Source organism: Anguilla anguilla, chromosome 1, assembly GCF_013347855.1.
Source record: "Anguilla anguilla isolate fAngAng1 chromosome 1, fAngAng1.pri, whole genome shotgun sequence".
Taxonomy (NCBI): domain Eukaryota; kingdom Metazoa; phylum Chordata; class Actinopteri; order Anguilliformes; family Anguillidae; genus Anguilla; species Anguilla anguilla.
In genome coordinates this window covers 66,853,313-66,877,257 of record NC_049201.1, presented here as the reverse complement: position 1 = coordinate 66,877,257, position 23,945 = coordinate 66,853,313, and the positions used below count along the sequence as shown (strand labels likewise).

General features: G+C 41.0%; 1 protein-coding gene across 1 annotated transcript; it reads right to left on the bottom strand.

The window, feature by feature from the left end:
* Positions 1–98: 98 nt before the first annotated feature.
* Positions 99–23,731, bottom strand: LOC118227370 (lamin-A-like). Its single transcript, XM_035417754.1, has 14 exons — positions 23,374–23,731; positions 22,988–23,203; positions 21,652–22,034; positions 9,442–9,598; positions 7,824–7,949; positions 6,728–6,898; positions 5,656–5,781; positions 4,863–5,083; positions 4,247–4,523; positions 3,845–3,952; positions 3,438–3,557; positions 3,260–3,322; positions 2,625–2,825; positions 99–1,377 (listed from the first exon to the last, which is right to left on the bottom strand). Exons 3-14 carry the CDS (start codon positions 21,993–21,995, stop codon positions 1,342–1,344), a joined length of 1,950 nt encoding a protein of 649 aa, XP_035273645.1. The 5' UTR covers positions 21,996–22,034; positions 22,988–23,203; positions 23,374–23,731; the 3' UTR covers positions 99–1,341.
* Positions 23,732–23,945: the final 214 nt, after the last annotated feature.

Genomic DNA, 23,945 nt, shown 5'->3' with positions numbered 1-23,945 from the left:
TTCGCAATCCACAGCTGTGGGAGAGAGTATTGTGAACGACACTGACAATCAACACTGACATCGGAGAAGTGGGTTGGGTTCAAAAATCAAAAGTGGAATGTCATTGCTGTATCAGTTTAATTGATATGTCATATTCGCACTTTCATAAACTTACAGAAAGTACTTATGTCTTTGGTATAGCAATATGCTGTACTAATCTACTGAGGACAGAAATACATTATTGTCTGTATTATTTTGATTAATTTGTGTCAGACAATTCAATTTGCTGTCCTAATTCTTTCATTTTTGCAATCTCAAAAAGTTGCAGGTTTAGTGTGAAAACATGGAAAATCAGATATTTTAAGCTGCCATAATCTTAGACTCAACCAACATCTCCCAATCCATTAACCATTCCTCTACCCCGAGAACAAGACCTAATGAATAACCTGAGTGTAATTTCAATTAATTAACTCCACAGTAAACCAATCCAATTTTAAAATGAACCTGAAATCTTAAAACCTGAAAGAGAAGTGATCTGAGGGCTTTGTTTATGTTTTTGTATTGTAAATCTGTTATTTCTGTCTTACTGTACTTGGGCCTAAAATGAAAACTGTGCACTTTAGAGCTAAATTCCTTATTCTGTCATACTCTTCCTATGACAATAGGAAGGTTATCCACACAGAGCCATCATATCTATTCTCTTCCAATTTCCCTCTTTCTTTAAAAAGACGGAAATTAACACAGATATTTAGGTTGAATCTCAAAAGGTAAATATCCCTACCACATTTTTTTTTTTACAGTTGTGTATGTGTTGTTATGTTTAAGAGTTGACATTCACTCAGATATGCAGCATGCCAGGGCGACAGACTCTTCTCCAAGCACAGAGCAGTTTGATTCAGTTCAGGGTGTATAACCTGTGCGTGATCAGCAATGACAGCAAAGATCTGAGACATTAAACCACAGGCTGAATCAAACTGCCGTGCAAGGCAGTACCTTCTCTCTCCCTCTCTCCATGAATAAAGCTGTTTTTTAAGCATCTACAGAACTCAGGTGGCTAATGGGTCCTCTGCATGCATGATATCCCACCATATATATATTTTTTTTATTTTTTTTTATTTGGTAAACAGCCACAGTGCAAAGCTTATTGCCGCATGTAAGCAAGTTAAGTATAATCTACTAAATACTTGTACATATAAAAATATTTGCAGATTATGCAGTAAAAAATAAGACTTAAATAGAAAGTCCCTTAAACACAAATATATAGACAGAAATATAAATGCTCCTTCCATGTGTAGAAAAATGTGTTTTTTTCGGTCCTCAGGAGTGAGAGTCCATCTCCTCCCGGTGGAGTTGTCCTGGGGTCTACATGATGGCGCAGTTTTCCGCTCTGGGACCACTCTGTGGAGGGGGAGGGGGGAGGAAGTACAAAGAGAGGTACGGCGTAAGAGGGACAGGGGTGTAGCCTATGTTGGCAGGAATTCTCAGCAACATGCCTGCCTGTCAAGGATTCAGATAACATAAAGTAGCACATATTTTCCAGTGTTAGTTACATCTGTATGGAGCTGCATTATGTGACCTGTTTCAAATTCGATACAGAGCTGGGCCCCAAGCGATACTGAAAAGCAAGAATCAAGAATCAAGCAAGAAAAGCAAACAAGAAAACAAGAACATAACAAAATAAAAGTCTGCAGAGCTGGTTTGGCATTCCCCAAATTCCCCCTCCAGAAACAAGACTCCCTTGTTTGTGGAGACACTTAATCATGAACTTTAGATTATCTTGGTCTGATGCAGGCTAAGCAGTTCTGTGAGATGTGCAGAGGCTAAGCCATGTAAACCTTTCGAAGTAAGTGACCTTAAAGTAACCTTAAATCATCTAACCAGAGGTCAGACTGGGAGTTATGTGCTTCTCTGGCTATGTCTTTGAACCAGGTGCAGTCAGAACAAAGGCTGGCTATGTTTGAATGGGGAAATTTCAGTAATCTAATCTTCATTGAATTAATACATGGATATAAGTGATCTCATTTGCGGAAATTTTCATTACTTATTCGTAGACTGCTTGAGTTATCTTCCGAAAATGTTTTTTAAAAAATGTCCAAGATGACACTAAGATTCTGTATCTCCAGTTTCTCAGTATCTGATCATGTAAAAATGTAACAGGAAAAAGTTCTGGAAAAATTTCTGGTCAGAAGACCGGAAAGTTTTCTGGCAGCAAAGGAATACAAAAATGGCCCAAAATGGATCCCTGGAGGACACGGTAAGTAGTAGAAAAAGAGGGATCATACAGACAAACACTAAGTTGGATGTGTCAGCATGCTGTATAAAAACATGGCCTGTAACACAAAAATACAGCATATGTTTCTGTAGGTTCTAGAAGAGGACTGAATACAGCAGCAAATATGCTGCAGACTATAACGTTTAATTATTGCACGTATTATGATGTATGCATATATTCTGTCATGCTTCAAGACAGTCCCTCTGAAGATTAAAACTACATTACATTATGAATCAGTTTTACACTATCTGCATATAAATATACACTATGCTCAGTAGTACAGTCGCTGCACAGTTGTGTTGGCCAGTGAGTTTTCAGGTTTTCATGCAGGTGTGACCGCAGTGACCAGGTCGATGCGCGGTCGCTGCTGTACCTGTCGGGGCATGTTGTCGCCCATCAGGAAGGAGTGGGGGACCATTCCCTCAGGGAGACCTCCTCCGCTGCTGCGGAAGGAGGAGCGGGAGGCGCTCGACACCCCCGAGCTGGCCTTCTCGGACGTCTGGCCACAGGAGCCGCAAATGACCGTGCGGCTGCGCAGGTTGTACTCGCTGTCTCCACCGGTGCTGTGAGTGGCCTGACAGGAGGGAAGGGGGAGGGGACATGTGAGAAACATATGAGCTGTTGAGCAGTTTCCCATTATGGCAGTGGTTCCCAGCCCTGTTCCTGGAGGTCTGCTGTCCTGTAGGTTTTCACTCCAACCCTAACAAAGCGACGCTCATTCCATGGCTAGAATCGTAGAATCAGGTGAGTCAAATTAGGGTTTAAACGAAAACATACAGGACAGTAGATCTCCAGGAATAGGGTTGGGAACCACTGTTGGAATAATGTCACAGTTGGCATCATGGTCTGTAAGATGCTAATATATTTTCCATCAAATTATTTTTTGGAATTTATAAAATAAATATGCCCTTTAGGACAGGAATACAAGTGTGCTACAGGCTGTGAACATACTGTCCACCTCAGACTCACTCTCCCAGCAGCCTGTGTCTGTTGCATCATCTCACTTACCATGTCATCATCATCGTCATCATCATGAAACAGTGTACGCGTGACCTTCCTCATTGCCATTTCCTGAAAAGAGAGAGAGAAAATGTCAATTCTACAGCTTTCTGTTCACACAAGAAGTCTATGACCTACCCGACACACGCACAACCACACACAAAGGGTTAATACTGGTGGCACCCACCTCTCCATTGGCATTTACCAGGGTGGTCTGGAACTGGTCTCCAGTGCCCCAGGAGTTCTGGGTCTTCCACACCAGGTCAGAGGGGGGGTTGTGAGTGCCCCCTGCCCCTGATGCCCAAATCTGCATGGCACAAGTAGGCATCAAAACAGGCAATGCCCCTGAGTACAATCCTTTGACTGTTCTGTATAATTCTATCACACAGGCTTAATCGGCTAATCCAAATAAAAATTCCACACATACATGGGTACAAATTAATTTCTAATTCCACAGGCTTACCGCACATAACACAATGTGCAGTATAATATCTTTCATTTTCTTATGTTATATTACTCTGTATAGTGCACAGTGTCATCCGCCGCTATGGTGACAGCCATGGGAGCTGGTATGGTGCTATTTACTCAGCTTACCGTAACGGCCTGTCCAGCCTTCAGGATGAATTTTGGGGGGAACTTGTAGGCTATGGCTTCCTGTGACCCAACCTGCCTCTTCACTTGCCAGTGGCCCATTGGCTGGTCCTGAAGGGAGGGAGATCACACACACGGATTACATATATTCATCCACCCATGATAAACCCAAGTATCTGAGCCCAGATGACACTGAAGCTTTGAGGAACGATTTCCATTATCATATTACCCTGTTTATTATATATCTTCTGTAAACCTTGGTCTCAGGTATATCATCCTATGGTTATGGCATTAGACAAAGCATGGTGCTTACTGGTTATACATATATTGCCCAACATGCAATGCTAAGTATTACAATTTACTTTAGTATTAGTACATTACACCCTGCCTCCGTTCCTTCCTCACCTGGTCAGCTTTGTTGCTGAGCCGCACATACTTCCCCTCCAGGTCGACCTCATCCACAGTGACACGGCCACTAGCGGAAGCCTGCTGCACGATTCGGGTACGTGCAACAGCGCCACCTGCTAGACTGGAGGTCTCACTGTCATTGTCATTGACACGGCGTTTCTTGCCGGAGGAGCTGTGGGCGCTGTGGGTGTGGACGGTGCGGCTTTGTGTGCCCGAACCCGATCTGCGAGTCACAGCGACCCGAGTGGGGGGTGGGCTGGGGGACAGACGTAGCCTGGCAACAGGAGGGGGAAGATTTTATAAAAAACTTGTGAGGCTTTGCAATAACATTCTGCAAAATCATATCATTATGAAAGCTGAAGTTGTAGACAATGTGTGTGTGTGTGTGTGTGTGTGTATGTTTGTGTATATGTACAGTATATGTGCATGTGTGTACATACAACTCTGTCTACATGTAAATATGTGCGTGTGTGTGTACGTGTATGTCGGTGTGTGTGTGTGTGCCTGTGTGTGTGTGTGCGTGCGTGCATGTGTGTGTGCGTGCGTGCATGTGTGTGCGTGCGTGCACGTGCATGTGTGTGTATTCATGTACATGTCTGTTAGCTCCTCTCACCTCTCCTCCTCCCCCTCCAGCAGCTTCCTGTAGGCACAGATCTCCATGTCCAGTGCCAGCTTGACGTCCAGCAGCTCCTGGTACTCGTCCAGCTGCTGCTGCATGCGCTGCCGCATCTCGCTCATCTCCCTCTCCTTCACCTCCAGCCGCCGCCGCATGGCGTCCCGTTCCCGCGACAGCGCCTCCTCCAGCTCACGCACCTTGGCATCCCGCGCAGCCAGCTGGGGCAGGGGCATGGGCCAGTAATTCAACACTTAACCTCACCACGCTTATTACTGTCATACAGTTTCTTTTTTCCCATTGAGATATGAGCGCACTTTTTCATTGGAGTATTGGCCTAGTGATGGACAAGTGGTACGAATAATTGATTTAAAAATAATATTAAAAATCATGATTATGTAAAGTCATTCAGAAAGAATGATGACTGTTATGTGTCAGAAGACAATGGTGAACATAAGCATTTCTGAATGCTCTGAGGAGCACTCGCCATGAATCAGTTTAGCCAATATCCTGTAGTACAAAATGCATGCTAGGTAAGTCAGCCAGCTAATAGAGTCTGCTAAGCCTATAAATGTGAATGTTACGCTGATAGGTTGATAATGTCTGATAAAAATTATGAGGGAAAAAGACTGTATCACTTAAGAGCTAATTAGCCGAGGAGCTGTCAGCACAAGAAATGCATTGTACATATTTCTCTAAAATGGCAGGGCATATGTCAAATGAAATGTCACTCTGCAGTGATTCAGTGTAATTGCGCCTGAGTAGAGCAGCGTGCCGTTGGCTAACAGCCCACCTGTTTCTGCAGCTGGCTCAGTTGGGCAGAGAGCGTCTCCAGGCGCACCCGCGTCTGCTGCAGCTCCTCGTGGGCCGCCCCCACCAGGTGGCTGTTCCTGTCGGCAGACTGCCGCGCGTTCTCCAGCTGACGGGCACACACCAGCAGAGTGACATCAGCCAGGGGGCGGGGTCAGGGAACCTGAAGTACACTCGGCGACGCACACGTCATTACACGTTCACAACTTTCCTTCGGGAAACACCGCATTAGGACAGCTCCCTGAACCATGTCCCACGATGCTCTCTTGTATCCAAGACGAGCGCATGTGACATAAGTTGTTTGGCTGTTGGCTCCTCTGAAGAACAATAGGCTGCTTTATGCTAAACATAATGAGTTCTCATTGTGCTTCTGTTCCAGTGGGATGAAGTACAATGAGAACACAGGCCGGGATGCAATCAACATTTGTCCTTAACTTAGAGTCGCGATTTAATTCAGTTGCTACATTTTTTTCAAATTTCCAGTTTTGGTGATTGCTGAACTCACTTGCATTGGTGAGGACAGGACCCCTAAATTGTGCTGTGTGTCAAAGTTAAGGACAAACAGTTGATTGAATCCAAGGCACAGTTTTGGGTAGAGTGCTCACTTAATGAAGCATTAAAAAAGATTTCTGGTGCAGTTGCACTGGAGAATTAATTGCAGGGGATATGTTTGCATGAATACATGTCCAAGCATTCATAAATCAGGCTAGTAACGGCTGTGGTGCTTGCTTGGATTTCAAATACACATATTACAAAGAATAGATTTTTTATTGATTTTTTTTTTCTTTTAGCCCCAGAAAAAAACTGCAAAATTAAATTCAAGCTCCAGTCAAATGGACACGTTTAAATAATCTAAACCTGTTGAATGCTAATCATTAAGTAAACTATTGATTATGCTTCAGAATGTAACCGTTTCCCTGAAACCAGCTAACTGAATAATGAAAGCTGCACAAAGCAAGCCTGACCCCCTCCATACCTTCAGACTGGCATCTCGCTGCATTGCGAGATGTCGTAGCGCTTGTTGCGCTTGCAGCGCTAGCCGTGAGCTCCCGTACCTTGGCGTTGTAGGTCTTCTCGATCTCGTCCTTGTAAATGCTGAGCTGCTGGTCGTGCTGGGCGCGCAGCTCGGTGAGTGCCTCGGCTAGCTTGCTCTCGAACTCCTGCTGCCGCCCGCTGTCGATCTCCACCATGCGCGACTCGTGCCGCCGTTTCGTTTCCCTCAGTTCCTGCGAGAGACGGGCGACTCGCGCGTCAGGACAGAGCCTCGGAAACACTGCTGCTCAAACGAGGCAGGTACTAATCAAATCGCTGTTGTTTCCTCGTCAAGGTCATGTTGTGCTAATTAGCACACGAATAAACAAAAATGTCTGAGAATGGAAAAATAAATGGTAGTGGGGCCTTGAAGGCCTTAATTAACTTCATTGAGCTAATAACTTGGGCTCACAGTGAATCTTATGAACAGGCAAGGCAGACACCTGCCTGTGGCCCTGAGCGCTGGGGTTTTTGGGAGTTTTGGGAAACATGATGACAGTGGAAACCGGTCAGAAGGGGCCCATGGGATTTTCTGCCTAGGGCTCCCCCTCTAGAATTTCTTTTGCCTAGGCTAGAGTCTTATCCATCTTCTTTTTTATTTTTTATTCTACTTCCACAAAGAAGTCACACTAGATGTCATATAGTCCTTGTGTTTGTAATGTTTGGTAAGTATCATGTACAACCGTATGCTAATTATATGGCTGAGGGTTTTCCATACAGTAAGTAATGGGTAACAGGGTGCACTTACATGAGAAATTATACAATTAAGAGGCCACTACACTAAAATTTGACTGAACATAATTCTTCACATAAAAATAAGGCCTTTACAGTGCATGTTTATATGCCATCAAAATTAGTTCCAACTGTTCTCTCAAACATCCTGTATCAGTTTTGGGAAGAGTTCACAGCCACTGCTTGTGTCTGCTTGTGGGGCTGTATACTGAGCGGCAGGTACTGTGTATCAGGGCTATAAGTGCTACAGGGCTCTGAAATACACACACACAAACACACGCACGCACGCACGCACGCACACGCACACACACACAGGGCTCTGAGAGCTGTGTGTGAATCTGCCCTAACCCTGGGCCTCAGGGAGTGGGACTGGAGGGGAGTGCTGACCTCGCTGTAGATGCTCTTCTGAAACTCCAGCTCCTCCTTCAGGGTCTGGATGCGGTTCTCGGCGTCCACCCTCTGCAGCATCTCATCCTGCAGCTGCTTCTTGGCATCGACCAGGCTGCCCTCCAGCTGCGTGGTAACAGAGCAGCAGCATGGGCAGGGAGCAGCATGTTTCATACAGGCAGAGGCTATGGGTCACACGTCTGAATACAGCGCTGCATGGCGGCTACTGTGGGCTTGAGGGATACACTGGCAGCAGTGAGCTGGGTTCCCTTGGCCTTCTCTGAATGCCTTAAGCCTCCCAAACACAGATCACATGGTGGGAATTTCATGTGTAGCCCCTCATAAAAAAACCTATTGCACCATGCAGACCTTTCATATAACTGTCCCACTCTAGTTCTCCCACACAAGCTAAGCTCGCTCAGACATACAAACCATGGTTTGTGCGCTCATACAGTTCCTTTTTTTATGGAATTAAACAGTTGAACTGTGGTTAAATAAAATGCCGATTGGCATAAATCCATGGCTGAGATGCATTGGTTTTTCAGTTTTTTGAAAAAATTTCTTTCTTCTCTCCAGTAATCACAATCTTTCATTACGTCTAATGATCTGAACCCACTTGTTATTGTAAACTAAAGTAATTACAGAGCTCTTCAGCTGCACAGAATGAGAACGTGCTGGCTGTTTCAGAGAAAATATTCAAACCAAATAAATATTTTGTAATTCCTCATAGTACCACACGATGGAGCTTTGAGTCTCCAGCAGAAACAATGGGCCATATTCAATCAAATGCATTGAGACTGTTCAAGGGGATGTGCTATAAAACCTTCTGAATTAATCTGTCACCTTATATCAATAAAAACTACTTTGCTCAAACCTCAAAATGATGTTTGTAAGTTGAAAGTTGGTACCAATTAATTGTTTTATTTATTTTTTAATAGAGCAATTGACACACATGATTATGATCAACTGGTCAGACCTCAGGCTGTCAGACCAAATTCTGTTTGCTTTACACATTTTTAAGGGTACTAAATTCGGGTAAATGTTCTATGTAGCACAGGAAGATATCAAACCATGGTAAAACAGACTGTTTAAGCTTAAATATCTACCATCCATTTTTCTTTTTTTTTTTAATTAATCAAATATATATATTTGTTTTTCCATTTGATTACACAAATAATTGTATCTGCCTAGTTTATCAGATACAGCCACAGGGTATGAAAGAATGCTTCTAGTGCCAGAAGCCAGAATGAAGTAATTGTTGCCTGGTGTGCCTTTTGATCAGCGTGATATTCAGGAAGCAGAGATACTGTAATGGATAACCGATTTAACCAGGAGCACGCAGTACCCATACAATACACGTACCGTGTATGTATGATGGCTGCTAAAAGTGAAATCCTTAATCATCATTGAACATCAGAAGGCCATCTGTTTTCTAGTTATATCTCCGCTTTGCAAGTCTTTTCAGGTGAAGAGAAAACCACCTGATATACGCAAACAGTAACAGCCTGGCATAAGACAAAGAACCCATCCGCACATTAGAACTGTGCCTTAACAGGGTGTGCCACCCAGCATCACATATGTGTACATTTTACCTTGTGCTAACGCGCTGATATCTCACCTTCGCCAGCTGAGCCTTCAGTTCACGAACTTCAGCCTCCAGGTTGCGCTTCTCCCCCAGAGCGGTGGTCAGGGAGGCATCCTTAGAGTTCAGAAGGGCCTCCAGATCCTTCAGCCGGGCTAATGCCCCCTCCAGTTCAGACTCTTTCCTGGTGTTCCTGTGAATACGTGAGTACAGTTTGCCGGTGTATCAACTCACTGCCAGTAGTTTAGAAGAAAACAAGGATCAATACATGAGTTAAAAGTAATATTTAAAATAAGAAGAATGATAACTGGTTATGTTATATGAAGTCTGGAAAGAAGTAAAGCCGAACAGGAAGCATACACTGTATGTTTCCTTGTATTCTGCTTTCAGTCCAATTCGGATTGACATTAATGAGGTCTGCTTGTTTCAGAGATGGCTTCCAGACCTCTAAAATCTCTTTTGTTGTCCCTCAACTATTGCCAGCAACTTCCAGTTATATCAAGATAAATGTGCCCAGTGCAACTAACATGCACCAGCAGAACCAGACTTGTAAATGCCATGCTAGATACATGATACATCTGCTCTTGTACGTATGCACCCACAAATACTGGGACATGAGCACAAGCACACAGCATTGCATGTATACAGTATATCCTCCCCATCAAACAAATAGGTTGCTTTGGTTGTTTTGGACCTCTGAATGAGGTCCTGTTGTTATACCTAATCATCCAGGTACATAACCTGATCTTCTGCAAACATACACGTCTTTAAATGGACAATATGCACATAAATTATTTATGACAATAATAAATGCTGCATTTTAGCCTGCTTCAGTCTTAAACTCACCGTAGAGCAGCACAGTGTAGCATGGCCACTTAATATTACGCACCCATAGAGAAAATCTCAGCGTATCCACTATACGTGTTTGGAAGACACTGCAGGTGACACCAAAGCCAAACAGGACAGACAAATAAAAAATATATCATTGTGCTTTTCACCTTGACTGTACATATGGATCTACTTAAGGGATTACATGAAAAACAGTAGCCTCTATGGAACTGACCAATAAAATATAAGCTAAAATATAGCATACACGTTCACCTGTGGGTGTTACGGCAATCTCTGATTAACTGACAAAGAAACAGAGCTATGTGTAGGCTGGCTGAGGGTGCTGTGTGGAATGTTATGTTAATGGCTTGGAGGGGAAGGCATTTCTGGGAGAGCGCTGTGAAATTCCCTCTCGGTCAGGTCCTCTGTTACAACAGCAGTGCTGTTTAGTCACATTCTTTACAAATTTACAGTCACTCACATAGGCCTCGTGAAGGGACGGATTTGGACACTGTTCTACGTCTAGCTAACTCCCCTCTGAGCAGTTACAGAGCTGGACATGGCCTAAAAATTCTATTGAATAACTGGACAAACAATATGACAGTTCGGCAGTCTATTTGAAAAACAATAATTTCATAACTTCCAATATTTCTGTAATGCGTAGCATTTTTCGGGCCACCAGTGCAACAGCTCAGTATGAATTTATTTAAAATACCATTGCACCTCTTTGCATCACCATGTTTGCTTAACCTTATACAACAGCTCCACAGTAAACAACTTGCATTATATGAAACTTGGAGGCACTAACATGCATTAAAAATAAGCACAAGTGCTGGAAAGAGCCCCACAGCATGACTGTTTTGGAATAATAAACTATTTTAATTTGGAGCTGGGGAGCTATTTTCCTTGTTTAAATGAGAAATACAAACATTCATACTAAGCAAAACTGTATGGATCTTGAATGGGAGACAGGCTATGTGGATTGGGTCCAATAACCCATGGATGGAAATATCATTGAATGGGAACAGGCAAAAGCTGGTTGTTACAAGGCGCACATTGTTTGTTTCATCCAATTCGTCCTTTGTCTGTATACTGGTCTGTGAGTGAGTGTGTGTGTGTGACTGTGAGAGAGAGAGAGAGAGAGAGAGAAAGAGAGAGAGAGAGAGAGAGAGAGAGAGAGAGAGAGAGAGAGAGAGAGAGAGAGAGAGAGAGAGAGAGAGAGAGAGAGAGAGAGAGAGAGAGAGAGAGAGAGAGAGAGAGAGACGTAGATTCTGGAGCATTTCATTGAGTGAACACACAAGAGAGATGGTGCTGGGAGTGTATAGCAATAAACAACTTAAAGAGAAGATACAGAATGAAGTATGTATATGTGTAAATGAATTATATTAGAGATTAAACAACAAAAAACAGAGAAATGTGCAGTGATGGGACTGATAGCTATAGAACAAACACAGAGGAATGTCTCAGTTAAGCTTCCAATCTTGTGTGACTCATAGCTTTTTTTTGTCCACCACAGCGAGAAGCAGGCTGCTAGCAAGTGGATTGTTCTGATTGTTTAATTGTGGGGCTACCATGACAACGAGGTCTAGTCTGTAGGCTGCAAGGAGTATGAATGATTTTTTTTTTTTTCCATATAATTGAAACTGAAGAGTGGAATTATCATTGCTACCCCTGACTGTAACTGTAATGAGACAAAAGTGGAAAGAGTTAGTCACCAGTCCCCTTTTAGGTGTATTCCCTATATAGTTTTGACATAGTCTAGAGAAGTTTGATTTAAATTTAGAGCTTCAAACTGAGAGTATAGACTTAAAAAAATAACAGATACTCCAATGAGAAACACTGTGATACAACTGGGGAAAAAAACTTTTTAATGTCTAAAACACACACACACATACACACACACACACATGCACGTGCACACAGACAGACATACACACACACACTCGCTATAGCTAGGGCTATAGCTATGTTTTTTACACTCATAAAATTTCAGGCCTGGTGGACACTTGTCTGGTGGACACCTGTTGTATGGCCGCAGTTCGAAAGTGGGTAAGTTCTGACATCTCCGTTAAAAAGATACTACAGGGAGGGTACCTTCTCTGAGAACAATCTGTCTGTTTCCACACTTATTTATATCCTACTCATTCACTACTCCTTCACTTCTGAATCACACCTTGAAGGGTGTTCCCCAGTTAAAGGAACAGTACAAATTGAACGTTTTTTTTTTTTTTAATTTCAGCAAAAAGGCTGTGAGGATATTACATACTATATGTCATTAGTTTAAAAACAAACCACATAGTCAAAGCCAATGAGAGATTAATCAGGCCTGACATTTTCTCCAGTTAAAACAAATTGCTAAATTAAACAAATTTTTAAATTAAACTATATGAATTGATCTAAAGATCTTTTAAAATTATTTTTTTAAATTAATTTTAAAAAACAATTGAAGTTGGACTGTCTTGCACAGAAGCATTTCCTTTTTGTTTTTGGGACTACTAACACAAAGGAAGAGTGACTTTGTTTCATTATGGCTAACAATCTTAAAGCCAGCAGTGCCAAGACATAGAAAGTAAAAGACATCCGTATTTCATGGCAGAAATTTCGACAGTCATGAATGAGCACTTCCTTGGTAAGCACTTCCTTGGTGTAAGGAATACAGTGAAAGGAAATGAAAGAGGTCCTTGTCCTTTCATACCCAAGACAACAGCTGTTTCTCACATGCTTCTACACACTGCACTGCTGTTCCTACAATATGACACAGCAAGATATTGAAAAGAAATCAACCCCATCTCAGAGTGTATGTACACCAGAGCAAGTGTGATTTACAATCCAAACACAAGCGTCGTCCCAAGATGTACTTTCTCTTTATAGGTTTGCTGGGAACTTGTCAACAGCACTATTCACCATTAAACTAAGTCATGCAAGCAAAGTCAAAACAGCCCTAATGAGGTACGTTACTTGAACAAGAACAAAAAACCGCAAGTTCTGAAAACAGAAAAATAAGTTACACCTCATTATACTGATCAACAGTACACATGAGAATTATAATGGAGGGGCTCACTTGCAAATGCAAGCTCTAGCTGAAACCAACAACTGCATCCCACCAAAGACACCACGCTTTTCCACCAAGACCAAGCTGATTTCAAGTTCTGTCTTTGTAATACACTACTGGGTATTCATTTTCCTCATACAGCAACATGTGAATTTTTATCAGATAAGACAGCAGTGAAGCCCTGAGGTAGCTGACAAGCCTGCTTTCTAAATGCTTTCTTTGATTTGTCTTTCTTACAAGCACCAAGTGACCCAGCAAGATCATAGCAAACTTACCTATATATTGACCTACAGTGGTCTAGGAATCATGGTGAAGCAATACTTGCTGTACTTAAATCCTGAATTTAAAGAATATGCTCACAGTGTAGCTATAAAATATCGAATCATTGTGTGAAAACATTAGCAGGACTCAAACAAAGCAGAAAAACTTTGTGGGAGTGCGGGTGGAAACATACAATTAAAAGTAAATCCTCACCATGACATGTCTGTCATTCCTTTAATCAACAATTAGTTTAATCAACAAATTGATCAAATAAACTAATCATTGATTAAAGGAAGCCTGCAAGGGCCAAAAAAAAGGGCCTTTTTACTAGACTGTATACTACTTTTGGCATGTACTGTAATATTATAATATTATAAAGTCATCATGCCACATTACAGACTCAAACCTTGCCATTCAATTTTAATTCAAAATTGAACTCAAATGTTTTGAGAAATGCAAAATGGTAGTTATATAACAATCCAGCCAACTCCACCCATAGCCCCACCTCCAATGAGATTTTTTGTCTGTGGTTTTAGGGCTCCTACATCTTAAAGCAATTTGCCTGATGAGTGAGTCATGGAGCTTGACTTTGACTAGGAAGGAATCAAGTGCCATGGAAACTATGATTCCAGTCCTATTCCACACACACATTGAGCACTTCATCGGTCACACCAATACAACTGCAGAGCACAGCTCTAGCCCAGTGATGCCCAAACCACCTTTCTCTCTTTGCCAAACCTGGGAATACCACTCTAACCAACAAAGCAGCTTCTATTTCCAGCTTTTTTTCCACATCTGTTTTCCATTGCTTTAGCCCTGCAGGGTGAATAGAGTGAGTAGCATAAATGGTGAGACTGTGCAAACTATAAACACATACAAGGCAGCAGGGGCAGATTGCATTATCTGAAATTGCTGCTAAAATTGGGTACATCCTAAGAAAACAACAATAACAATCTTATAATTTATCCATTTAATTCAATGTAAATTATATTGCTACATTACTGCTATTACACATTGCTAACATTGTGAACGCTGAAATAAAACTACCTTCAAGGATGTAGTCTGCTAATTTTAGTATGAATATACTGTGTGACCTCCTGCCCAGTATCACAGGCATCCTAAATTGAATTAAAGTGCAGATTCATTCAAGATTATAGCCAAGGTTACACAATCAAGTAGACAAGGAAGCTATTCTAGAGTAAACCTCCTCAGTCTTGTGACGTTTCTTTTTTGTTTGAAGACCTAATTGTGAGTTGTGTCATGATCAGTGGTTACTGGAGGCATACTGTATCCAAAAATTGTGCTTAAAGTTGATTATAGTCAACACTGAGCTCCTTTAAAAGTTGTACAAGTTCACACAGAACAGAGGTATGCAGGATTGGACTTGATCATTTTGATGCTAACAGTAGTGCCCATCAAAAAATAAGCAATCAAAGCATGCATAATTAATGTCATGTACAATTCAAACTCACCTAGCTTGACATTGAAAGCTCATAATCTGCATTGTTGAGTTATACAGTACTGTATGTAATATGAAGTCCTATAGCTGGCTCTGAACTAAGAGCCACTGCAAATCAGACAGGGCAGTCCTGGTCAGGGAAACCCAGGAGCAGGGTTTTCACCATTTACCACCTCAAATGGTGTTGTAAATGCACTGTAAAAAAGTACTAATCATAATCATTTCAGTAATTTGGATTTCGCAGAGTGGGGGAATAGTAAAACTAGTGAGAGCTCATTATTTACACTGATGCCACACAGGGGTTGGGAATGCCACTGTCACATGCCTAGAAAGGCCTAGAAAGACCAAAAACATGCAAGAACAGAAACTGTATTTACTCTGTTTTGCACACACGTTCTAAACCCTGTATTTTTGTTATTTTATTTTATTTTATTTATGCATTGGTGGACACTGGACAGTGTTCACATTCTTGTTTGTGTTTTCCCCTGGCTGGCTATGCAGAAGTACAATCACCACCCTATATATTCATGCAAGATGTTGACAATTTGCCTATGCAGTTTCAGTGTGAATTATATCTCAGTGTATGTCCATAATTTCATTGGAACTGCTTTAGTAATCCTTCTTTTGCCAAACTTTGAACCCATGTATTTTGACTAACACACACAAAGTATTAAATGTTAAGAACAGAGTACGTGTATAGTAATTGAGGCAACTAATACTTTCTTGTCATGTGTTCTACTGACATGGTACAGATCTTCTTGTCAAGCAAAGGCTTATAGATTCATATAATTTAAATATTAAGTAATGTAGAACATTTAGTAAATTTGATCGTTAAATATAGTTTTCTGGTTTTGTGATTGAATATGATTTAGCTGAAAGCTTTGAAAGCTATCTTCTACAGTACCCAAAGGAGATAAACCACTCAGTATTGGCCATGTAAGAAACTACAGTAATTTTTCTAGGAACCACCCAAGGGACACATTAAATAAGAATTGTTTTAGACACATCAAATGAGAACAAGTAAAGCATGACTGAGTCTGCAGAAAGTGTCTTATGGGAATTTCCATAAGAAGCATTGAAGGCACTGAGCATGTCAATATCATAGAAACACAAATATCTTTCTTTATTCATTAACTTGTGTGAGTGAAAATACAAGAGGTTCTGAGACCGTTCTGTAAAACATATTATTATTGTAAATATTGGAGGGGGAGGAAAAAGAGTGTCAAATATTTGACTGCAAAAGACTTTCTATGAAGAGTTTGAGCAGATATGCACCAGACGTAGACTGGCAGGGGGTGATCAGTTTCTGTTCATTTTATGTTTTGGAATTTAAAAAGTCAAAGCCTTTTAATCATAACCAATATCAGCATAACACGCTAGCAATTACAGCTAACAGAGCAAAAAGTTAAGGAGCTTGCCAAGGTAATGCCTGCCCTGAATCTCAAAGCCTTCTCACTGAATGGTAGGCCAAAGGGATAATGCTAGCATATTACATTGCTGAATTGATATGATTTTCCTGAGATAAAAATAGCTTCCTTGAACTCCAGAATGACTGTCATTCAAAATATTTACAGTTAAGATAAGACTAAAACTTTCACACTTTAATATCTACCTTGTATGGTCCTTCTGTTATTCTAAATGAATAAAGGATAAACATTTGGCCAGTATTTATATAAATCTCCAGATCATTCAATATTTCTAGATGTTTTCAAGGGAAATTATTTCATTATAACTAAAATGCATTCATTATAACTAAAATTTAAAGTTCAAAATTGTAAGTAGCAATGTTATCAAATAACACAATAAAAAATATTCAAACATTATTTCAGCCGTATGTAACATCGCATACTGTGTAAATATTCCAACCTTGCTCATTCACTTTATACTAATATTAAAATAAAAATGAAAGCTGTTATGAATGTTTTGGACTCTGCATAAATAAAAGGGAGATAAAGCATTATCTACGACACCAACTTGTAATTCCATTTCATGAAGAGGAAGCTGTAAGGATGAACACCCTAAGGGCAGGAAATATGCTTCAGTTATATGATAAGTGCCATGCCTGGTGTGGACTCAGATAGATGCCATTCCCTTCACTTGATGCTAAATGCATCTGAGCAGGAACACTGACCAAGCACAACTTTTCAGGAGGTTAAGTGAGTTTCTGAACTACTGAAAAAATGAGTGCAAAAACACGATAAGCTGGACAAGTAGGTAGCAACATCAGATCAAATGAGCACTAAATCATGGAAAACAGCTTAGAGTAAATATATACAAGGACAGCAGTGCAGCAATTAAGAGCTGACTTTTTAAAATTGGTGATAGATTTTTACTATAGATTTATAATCATTTGCAATTTGATATGATATTATGTGTCAAATTACCAATAAATAATCACTGATAAATATATTCAAATAATGTCTAAGCCCTTCTAATTGAAATAAAGGTGAGCAGTTCTATTCAGATCTAGGTATTGACTGAGGCACAAAATGTGTAGTGATCCTAGCTTAAAACTTTTCAGAAAACATTACTAATGTGGAGTTAGTGATGGGAAATAGGTATATCTAGAGAAGTTCACACAAATTCCCACTATCCTCCTCCCGAAGAAAGAGGTCCTAACAGGACACTCTTGTTCTTGTCAGGATTTTGGTTCCCTAACTTGCTGGCACAGAGAACCAGCTATTGTCTTACTGAACAGAGGTCTGCAAACTGGGAACACATCTAGAAATGGGCATTTCAAACTGCATAATTTTCAGCCAAATGCAGGAGCTTGTGTTCATTGCCCAAGGGAACCATATGTGTGTGGTGTTGTCATTTCCCACAAAGGCTGCTATGTTGTGAACCCAGCAGTGCCTTTTGGTCAGAACAGGTGTGCTGCAGTCAGTGCTTTGCTTCATGATTACCATGTAATCTCTGCTGCCAACAGGTGTGCCAGTGTGCAGCTGTCATTCTGCCGTCTCTCTGCCTGCCTCAGGGATATCTAAACCAGCATGCTTGTGTTTACAGGACCTAACAGATGATCTGTACTACACAACACAAAATGAGGGCCTATGTGACTTCTCAAGCAGTATTTACTAGTGGGCTGTCTATGAGTTTTCAAAGACTAAACACAGCCCAGCGAGTCAGAGGAAAAAAAGATATTTGTACACAAAATAAGGGCACATGCAAATAACATAACATAACATAATGACAAGAACAGGCCATTCAGGCCAACACTCCAACATTTTACATACTAAATTGACCCTATTGCTCTGATTCCCTACAGACTAGATAGTATATATTCAAATAAGTTCTTTCTGTTATATTGGCACGAATGATAAAGATAATGATAGTTGGTTTTTATTATTAGTTCAGGTAAGAAGCCAAGCACAATCATGCTATTAGTAAAATAGTGAACATGATGTAATAATATAAACAAGAGATAACTTCAATATAATTTTGTGTGATCAGTTATTGTATTTGTGCATTATGTTGACACAATCAATGTGACTGCACACGTTAGTGAAGACACAGCCACTGTTAAGCTGTATAGCTTTTTTGTTTTTTTCTTCTATGGGTGTCACAGAAATTTTACTACAGCCAATTGATCCACAGCTGTTATGCACTGTCACAGAAGTCCATACAAAAACAGATCTCGCCTATGTAACAAGCTGACAGGACTGAAACTGCCTTCAGTAGCCTCAGACCAAAGCAAACGACAGCAGGATGTATTCCCGCATGACCGTTAAAGCTTCCCAGCATAAATGGCGCTGTTTCCTCCGCCCCCTTCTGTGAGTCAGAGCTCAACCAGCCTTCTCAAACATCCCTGCCATGGGCGCCATGGTAACCAAACACTGAGAAACATGAAGCCTGCAAAGCAAGAGAAGGAGGCTGGCTGTGGCGGAATGGTGCGCTGCATTTCCGCAACGTCAGAGGGGTGTGACTGAGGGAGACATTCTTCAGAGCAGGCTAATGCATTTTAAATAGAAATGATCTGGTCCTCCTTTGATAATGGATCCCACTATCTGCACCAATGCAATGACAAAGCAACAAATATACAAAAATAATATCCAGCCAATGTTTAAATCTACCTAAGCCCACATACTGTTTATTCAGCTTCACCAATTCAAGACATAATGAAATGCATATTAGCAGTGATATATTCAGATAAATTATATTTTCAGATAAACAAAGTTAGATTTCTCTTATTCAGAAAGATACAATCCCAAACAAGGAAGGTTCCCACAGTATGTGACTGACAGTGCTGCACTCCAGTATGTTACCTCATAAGGGTGATCTATACTGCTCTAGATTAAAACTCTGCAGATTCTTAGGGATTAAAAACTCTCTTCAGTTCCTTTATTTTGTTTTCAGTTAATTCTGTGTAATACAGACAAATACTTGTAGACCTACATGGATCAAAGACCACCTTAAAATGGTAATTTTCTTATTTTTTTATATTTTAATGTAATGATGAGTCTAAAAACTCTACTGTTTAAAAATCTATTGTCCAATATTTTAAAATACTCAAATCTGTTTTTACAGTCTTGTTTACATTGCCTACCCAAGATTTGCAATTATGTAAATACCACAGACCAAGCAATGAAACAGCGAATTAGACTCTATATGCCTTGTACTCACATTATTCATGTAAACTGAATGTATGCCAATTGAAAAACACTTTTTATAGGGATGAAAGCTAGAGGTCCTCACTGTTAGCCATGTGCTGCTACTCAAAGACTCCCTTGCTGGAATGCTTACATGTGACACATTGAGATCTATTTGAAGCAGCAGCCTTCACGTTACTGTACAAGCACCGCTCTTTAAATAAACCACGGCTTAAAAAATCAGGTTGTCTTGCAAACACACTTTTGCACATGGAGTCACGGCAAATTCCCAGGGGGTGGGAGACATACCATAATCCAAAAGCCCAAACAGAAACATAGGCAGGGCATGGCGTCTCACTCGTGCTCTTACTAACTTCGCAGAGCACACATTTCCATCCACCAGCACGACTAGGCACATTCCCTAGTACTTCCTGCATACAACTGAAAAAAAAAGTTCTAATGCAAAGTCCTTCAAACCAGTACTCCTGATCCCCTGATTTGTTTAAAGTGCAAAGTCCACCCTCCCTTATCATCAGGTTTAAATTAGTTCAAGGGATATTTCACTTTCACTTGGTATAACCCAAGTAATTTCTGGAGCCCCTGACTCATTCCCATTCATTTTCCCATTTGACTTCACCAAAATTAATTAAAAAATTAATTAATTAAAAATTACTTAAAACTGTTGATTTAACCATGTTATATTCGTCTCAAATTATTGTTTGACAAAAGAATATACTGGTAATCCATGAAGAAGCACATCAGTTGAGTAGCCTTAGGTCATAATGTCAAAACAAATCAAACGGCTTATATTTCTTCAACAATTCTTCCTCTATTTATAGCTATCCAAAACCAAAAACAGCCAAAAATCCATAGAGCATGTATTGTCAGTACTCGTCAGTACTCTACTTTATCAATCTATTATCCTCCCAGTTAGGTGTGGTTTCAAACCATTCAATTCCAGTGAAGTCCTGAAAATGAATGGAAGTGAATTGGGAGCCAGAAAACCGGGAGAAGCAACGATGGCGTTAATGGTGAACAGGGACATCTGATGTAGCTAGTCTTCGTGCTGCGCAAATACAATGGGGTCAGATCAACCAACTTACTTGTGTTATGCCAAAGTGAAATTTGCCTTTAAAGCAGGGTGCAGACATGAAGCACATTAACGTCCTCACATCAGCATGCATGCATTAGGCTGAGGTAAATGTAAAAAAAATATCTCAAGAGCAACAGAGAGCAGAACGCCTGAGAAATTGATGGTCTAGATATGAGAAAGGGCATTTAGAACCAATTTCCATTACAGTCTGAAATATCTCTTTGCAGTTATACGTGTACTGACACTTCAAGTGGAAGTAAACAAAATCAATATATCATGGTGACATGTTTACAGAACAATTATTAGCCACAGGACTCAACCCATATTTATCAGCAGGGCAGAGCAGGACTCAAGGTCTCCCAATGCTAACAATGATGGGTTGTGTCCTGGAATTTTCACCTGGGACTGAGAAATGTTTGCAGACCACCTGTTCACCTGCTTTATGTCTGGAAAAGCAATTCCCATGACATTCTGTATTACAGAGAGATGCACTGCAAATGAACTCACATCGTGTCAGACCCATTTAATATGGAAAGGTCACCTGTGTCTACTTTTGTCTAATCCAGTGCCCTCTCTTTTGGAATTTTAAATAAATTCTTTTCAGACTTTCCATTTAGATAACTTGTACAAAATTGGGGAAATTCACATATAGGCTGCTGTGTTGGTTAAAGTGTAAGTACCACTGGACAAAAAATAAAATCGTAATCAACAAAACCTACAAACTTCATAGGGAGTCAAACTAAGAACATCAAAGTAAAATATGCATCTGCATATGCATTTCCCCCAACCATGAACCAGCAGTAAGATGGTTTCAATGTATGCCCGTTGAGAGAAACCAAACATACAGCAGAAGCAAAATGGTGAGCACACGAGGAATTGGATTCTGTATAAGCCACACCCCCTCTGGTGATGTCCTACTTGGATGCCCTCTCCTCCCCTAGTCCTGACCCCTCCAGAGATGTCTTACCTGGTCTTCAGCTCCTTGAATTCCTCGCGCACCTTGCCAAGTTCCAGCTGCAGCCGAGCGCGCTCCTTGGCCACGGAGTCCAGGGTCTTTCGGGCGTCGGCCAGCTCCGCCTCGTAGGCGGCCTTCAGGCCGGACAGCTCGCGGCTGACCTCGGTCTCCGACTCGGTGATGCGGAGGCGGAGTCCGGCGTTCTCCACCTCCAGCGAGCGGACCTTGTCAATGTAGACCGCCAGCCGGTCGTTGAGGTTGCTCAGGTCTTCCTTCTCCTGCAGACGGGTGATGCGGGTTGGAGAAACGGACGCGGCCCCACTGCTGGTCACTCGTTTCTTGCCAGGGGTCTCCATGGCTTCTTGTGAGGATAATTTAATTGACCACTGAACTTGCTGCAAAAGTAAGTAAATATCAGACAGAGAAAATGGCAGCAAGCTGCAATGTGCTAATGGAGACTAATTTATTTGTGCCTTGACCAGCCCTAATCGGATTGGATAGTGATTAACATCTGTTTGGCCAGCCAGAGAGATAGTTAATTAGAATTAATTTGCTCTACAGTGTGCTTCTGTATAAGAACAAATGAGGGCTAGTTGTCTGTATCCCACACTGATTGTTGTGTCGTACATTATTGTACATCTCACACTGGACGTTGTTTCCTTTGAAACGCAAGTTTGTACAATAAAGCAGCCTATTCCAGCTGGAAACTTGCAATCATTGGCATTGTCAGAGGACACCCCTCTGATGAGTAGAATACATTCTGGAGCATAGTTCATAGTCATATATCATAGATAGTTAAACTGAAAACACAATGTGGTGATGGAAGGTTAAGTCTGAATATTTACCTCAAGAGAAGCATCAGAAAAACTGACAGCTAGTAAAGGCAGCCCTGTCGTATGATAACATATTTCTTCAGGACTTAGTAAGCAATAATTTCAGGGCTTGGAGGATATAATTTATACATAAATCCTGATGCAATATGATTTATATTACCAAGAGCTTCCAACTATTTGCTACATGCTGCAGGTTTAAAAATTGTGTTTTAGCTATTTGAAGGCTATAGAAGGTCTGTATCTTGTGATAATTTCTTATTAACAGTGTCTTCCATTACCTTGATTGATAGTACATTTTATTTTACCCACAAATAGAATCACAAAATATAACAATATCCACACTGAAGAAAAAATATAGCACGTAGATACGGTATATTTTTGCTTAGCATAATTTTGAATAGTTACTTTCCTATTCTATTCTACTGCATACCGAAAGCAAATATGATTTTCATCAGATTTTTTTATCTGATAAAGAGTTCAAGTTCAGGAGAGAAGTTAAACATTCACGCATTTACCTTCTGAAAGTACGTGGCAGGTTGAACGGCACAGTCTTCCTGGGAGTTAGCAGTGCACTCAAGCAGAGCTCCTGGAATTTACTGGACCTTTCTCCTCCTTTTAGAGTCCCAGTATTGCAGCGTGTCCCTCGCCCTGTGAAAACTCTTCTCTCCTTCGTCAGCCTCTCTGGCTCCTGCTCTACTTTGGCTGCCTTAGTGCCTTTCAGTCTCTCCCAGCTCATGTATTTCAGGAGAGAGGGAGAGAAGAGAGAGGGAGGGGAGGGGTAGGGAGGAGTCAGACTGGACTCGCCCACACATGCGAGCCAAGCTGTTACAGCCTGAACTACATATACACACACACTCACACACACTTTATAAAAGTATTAAACATCTTTTTTAATACTTACCATTAAAGAAGGGATACACTTAACAAACATCAGACCTGTGAAATCCAACGGGGAAACAGCATCAATATTGAGGTCAGATGCAGACAGATTACACTGCTGTCTCTCTTTCTCACTCTCTCTTTCTCTTTCACTCTCTCTCTCTCTCTCTCTCTGCCAGAGAGAAGTGGTTGGTCTCAGCTGTGATGGCATTAGAGAGTAAAGTGCATCAGTGAAATTGTCTCATTTAAGCAGCTCGGAATACCGCCTTGTGGAAAAGACCTGTCTTTCCGTGAGTGCGTAGAATGAGTGTTCTTTTTGCCCTGTTCTCTCTGAATGAGACAGGAAGGGATTTTTGTGCCAATAAACAATTTACAGGAAGAGCAGGCCAGTCCCAATTTAAAGGAAAGAAGCCAAATAAGAAAAAAGTTCATGAGTCTCCCTCAGTGTACAGTACACCCTTCCCAGGACCTGCTGCCCTGTATTAAAGACCAACACGAGTTTAGTGCTGACTTTACAGTATATGAGAAGAATAAATTAAGCCTACTCCCAAGAATGCACTTACAGAACTACTACCACATTCCAAAGACACCTTT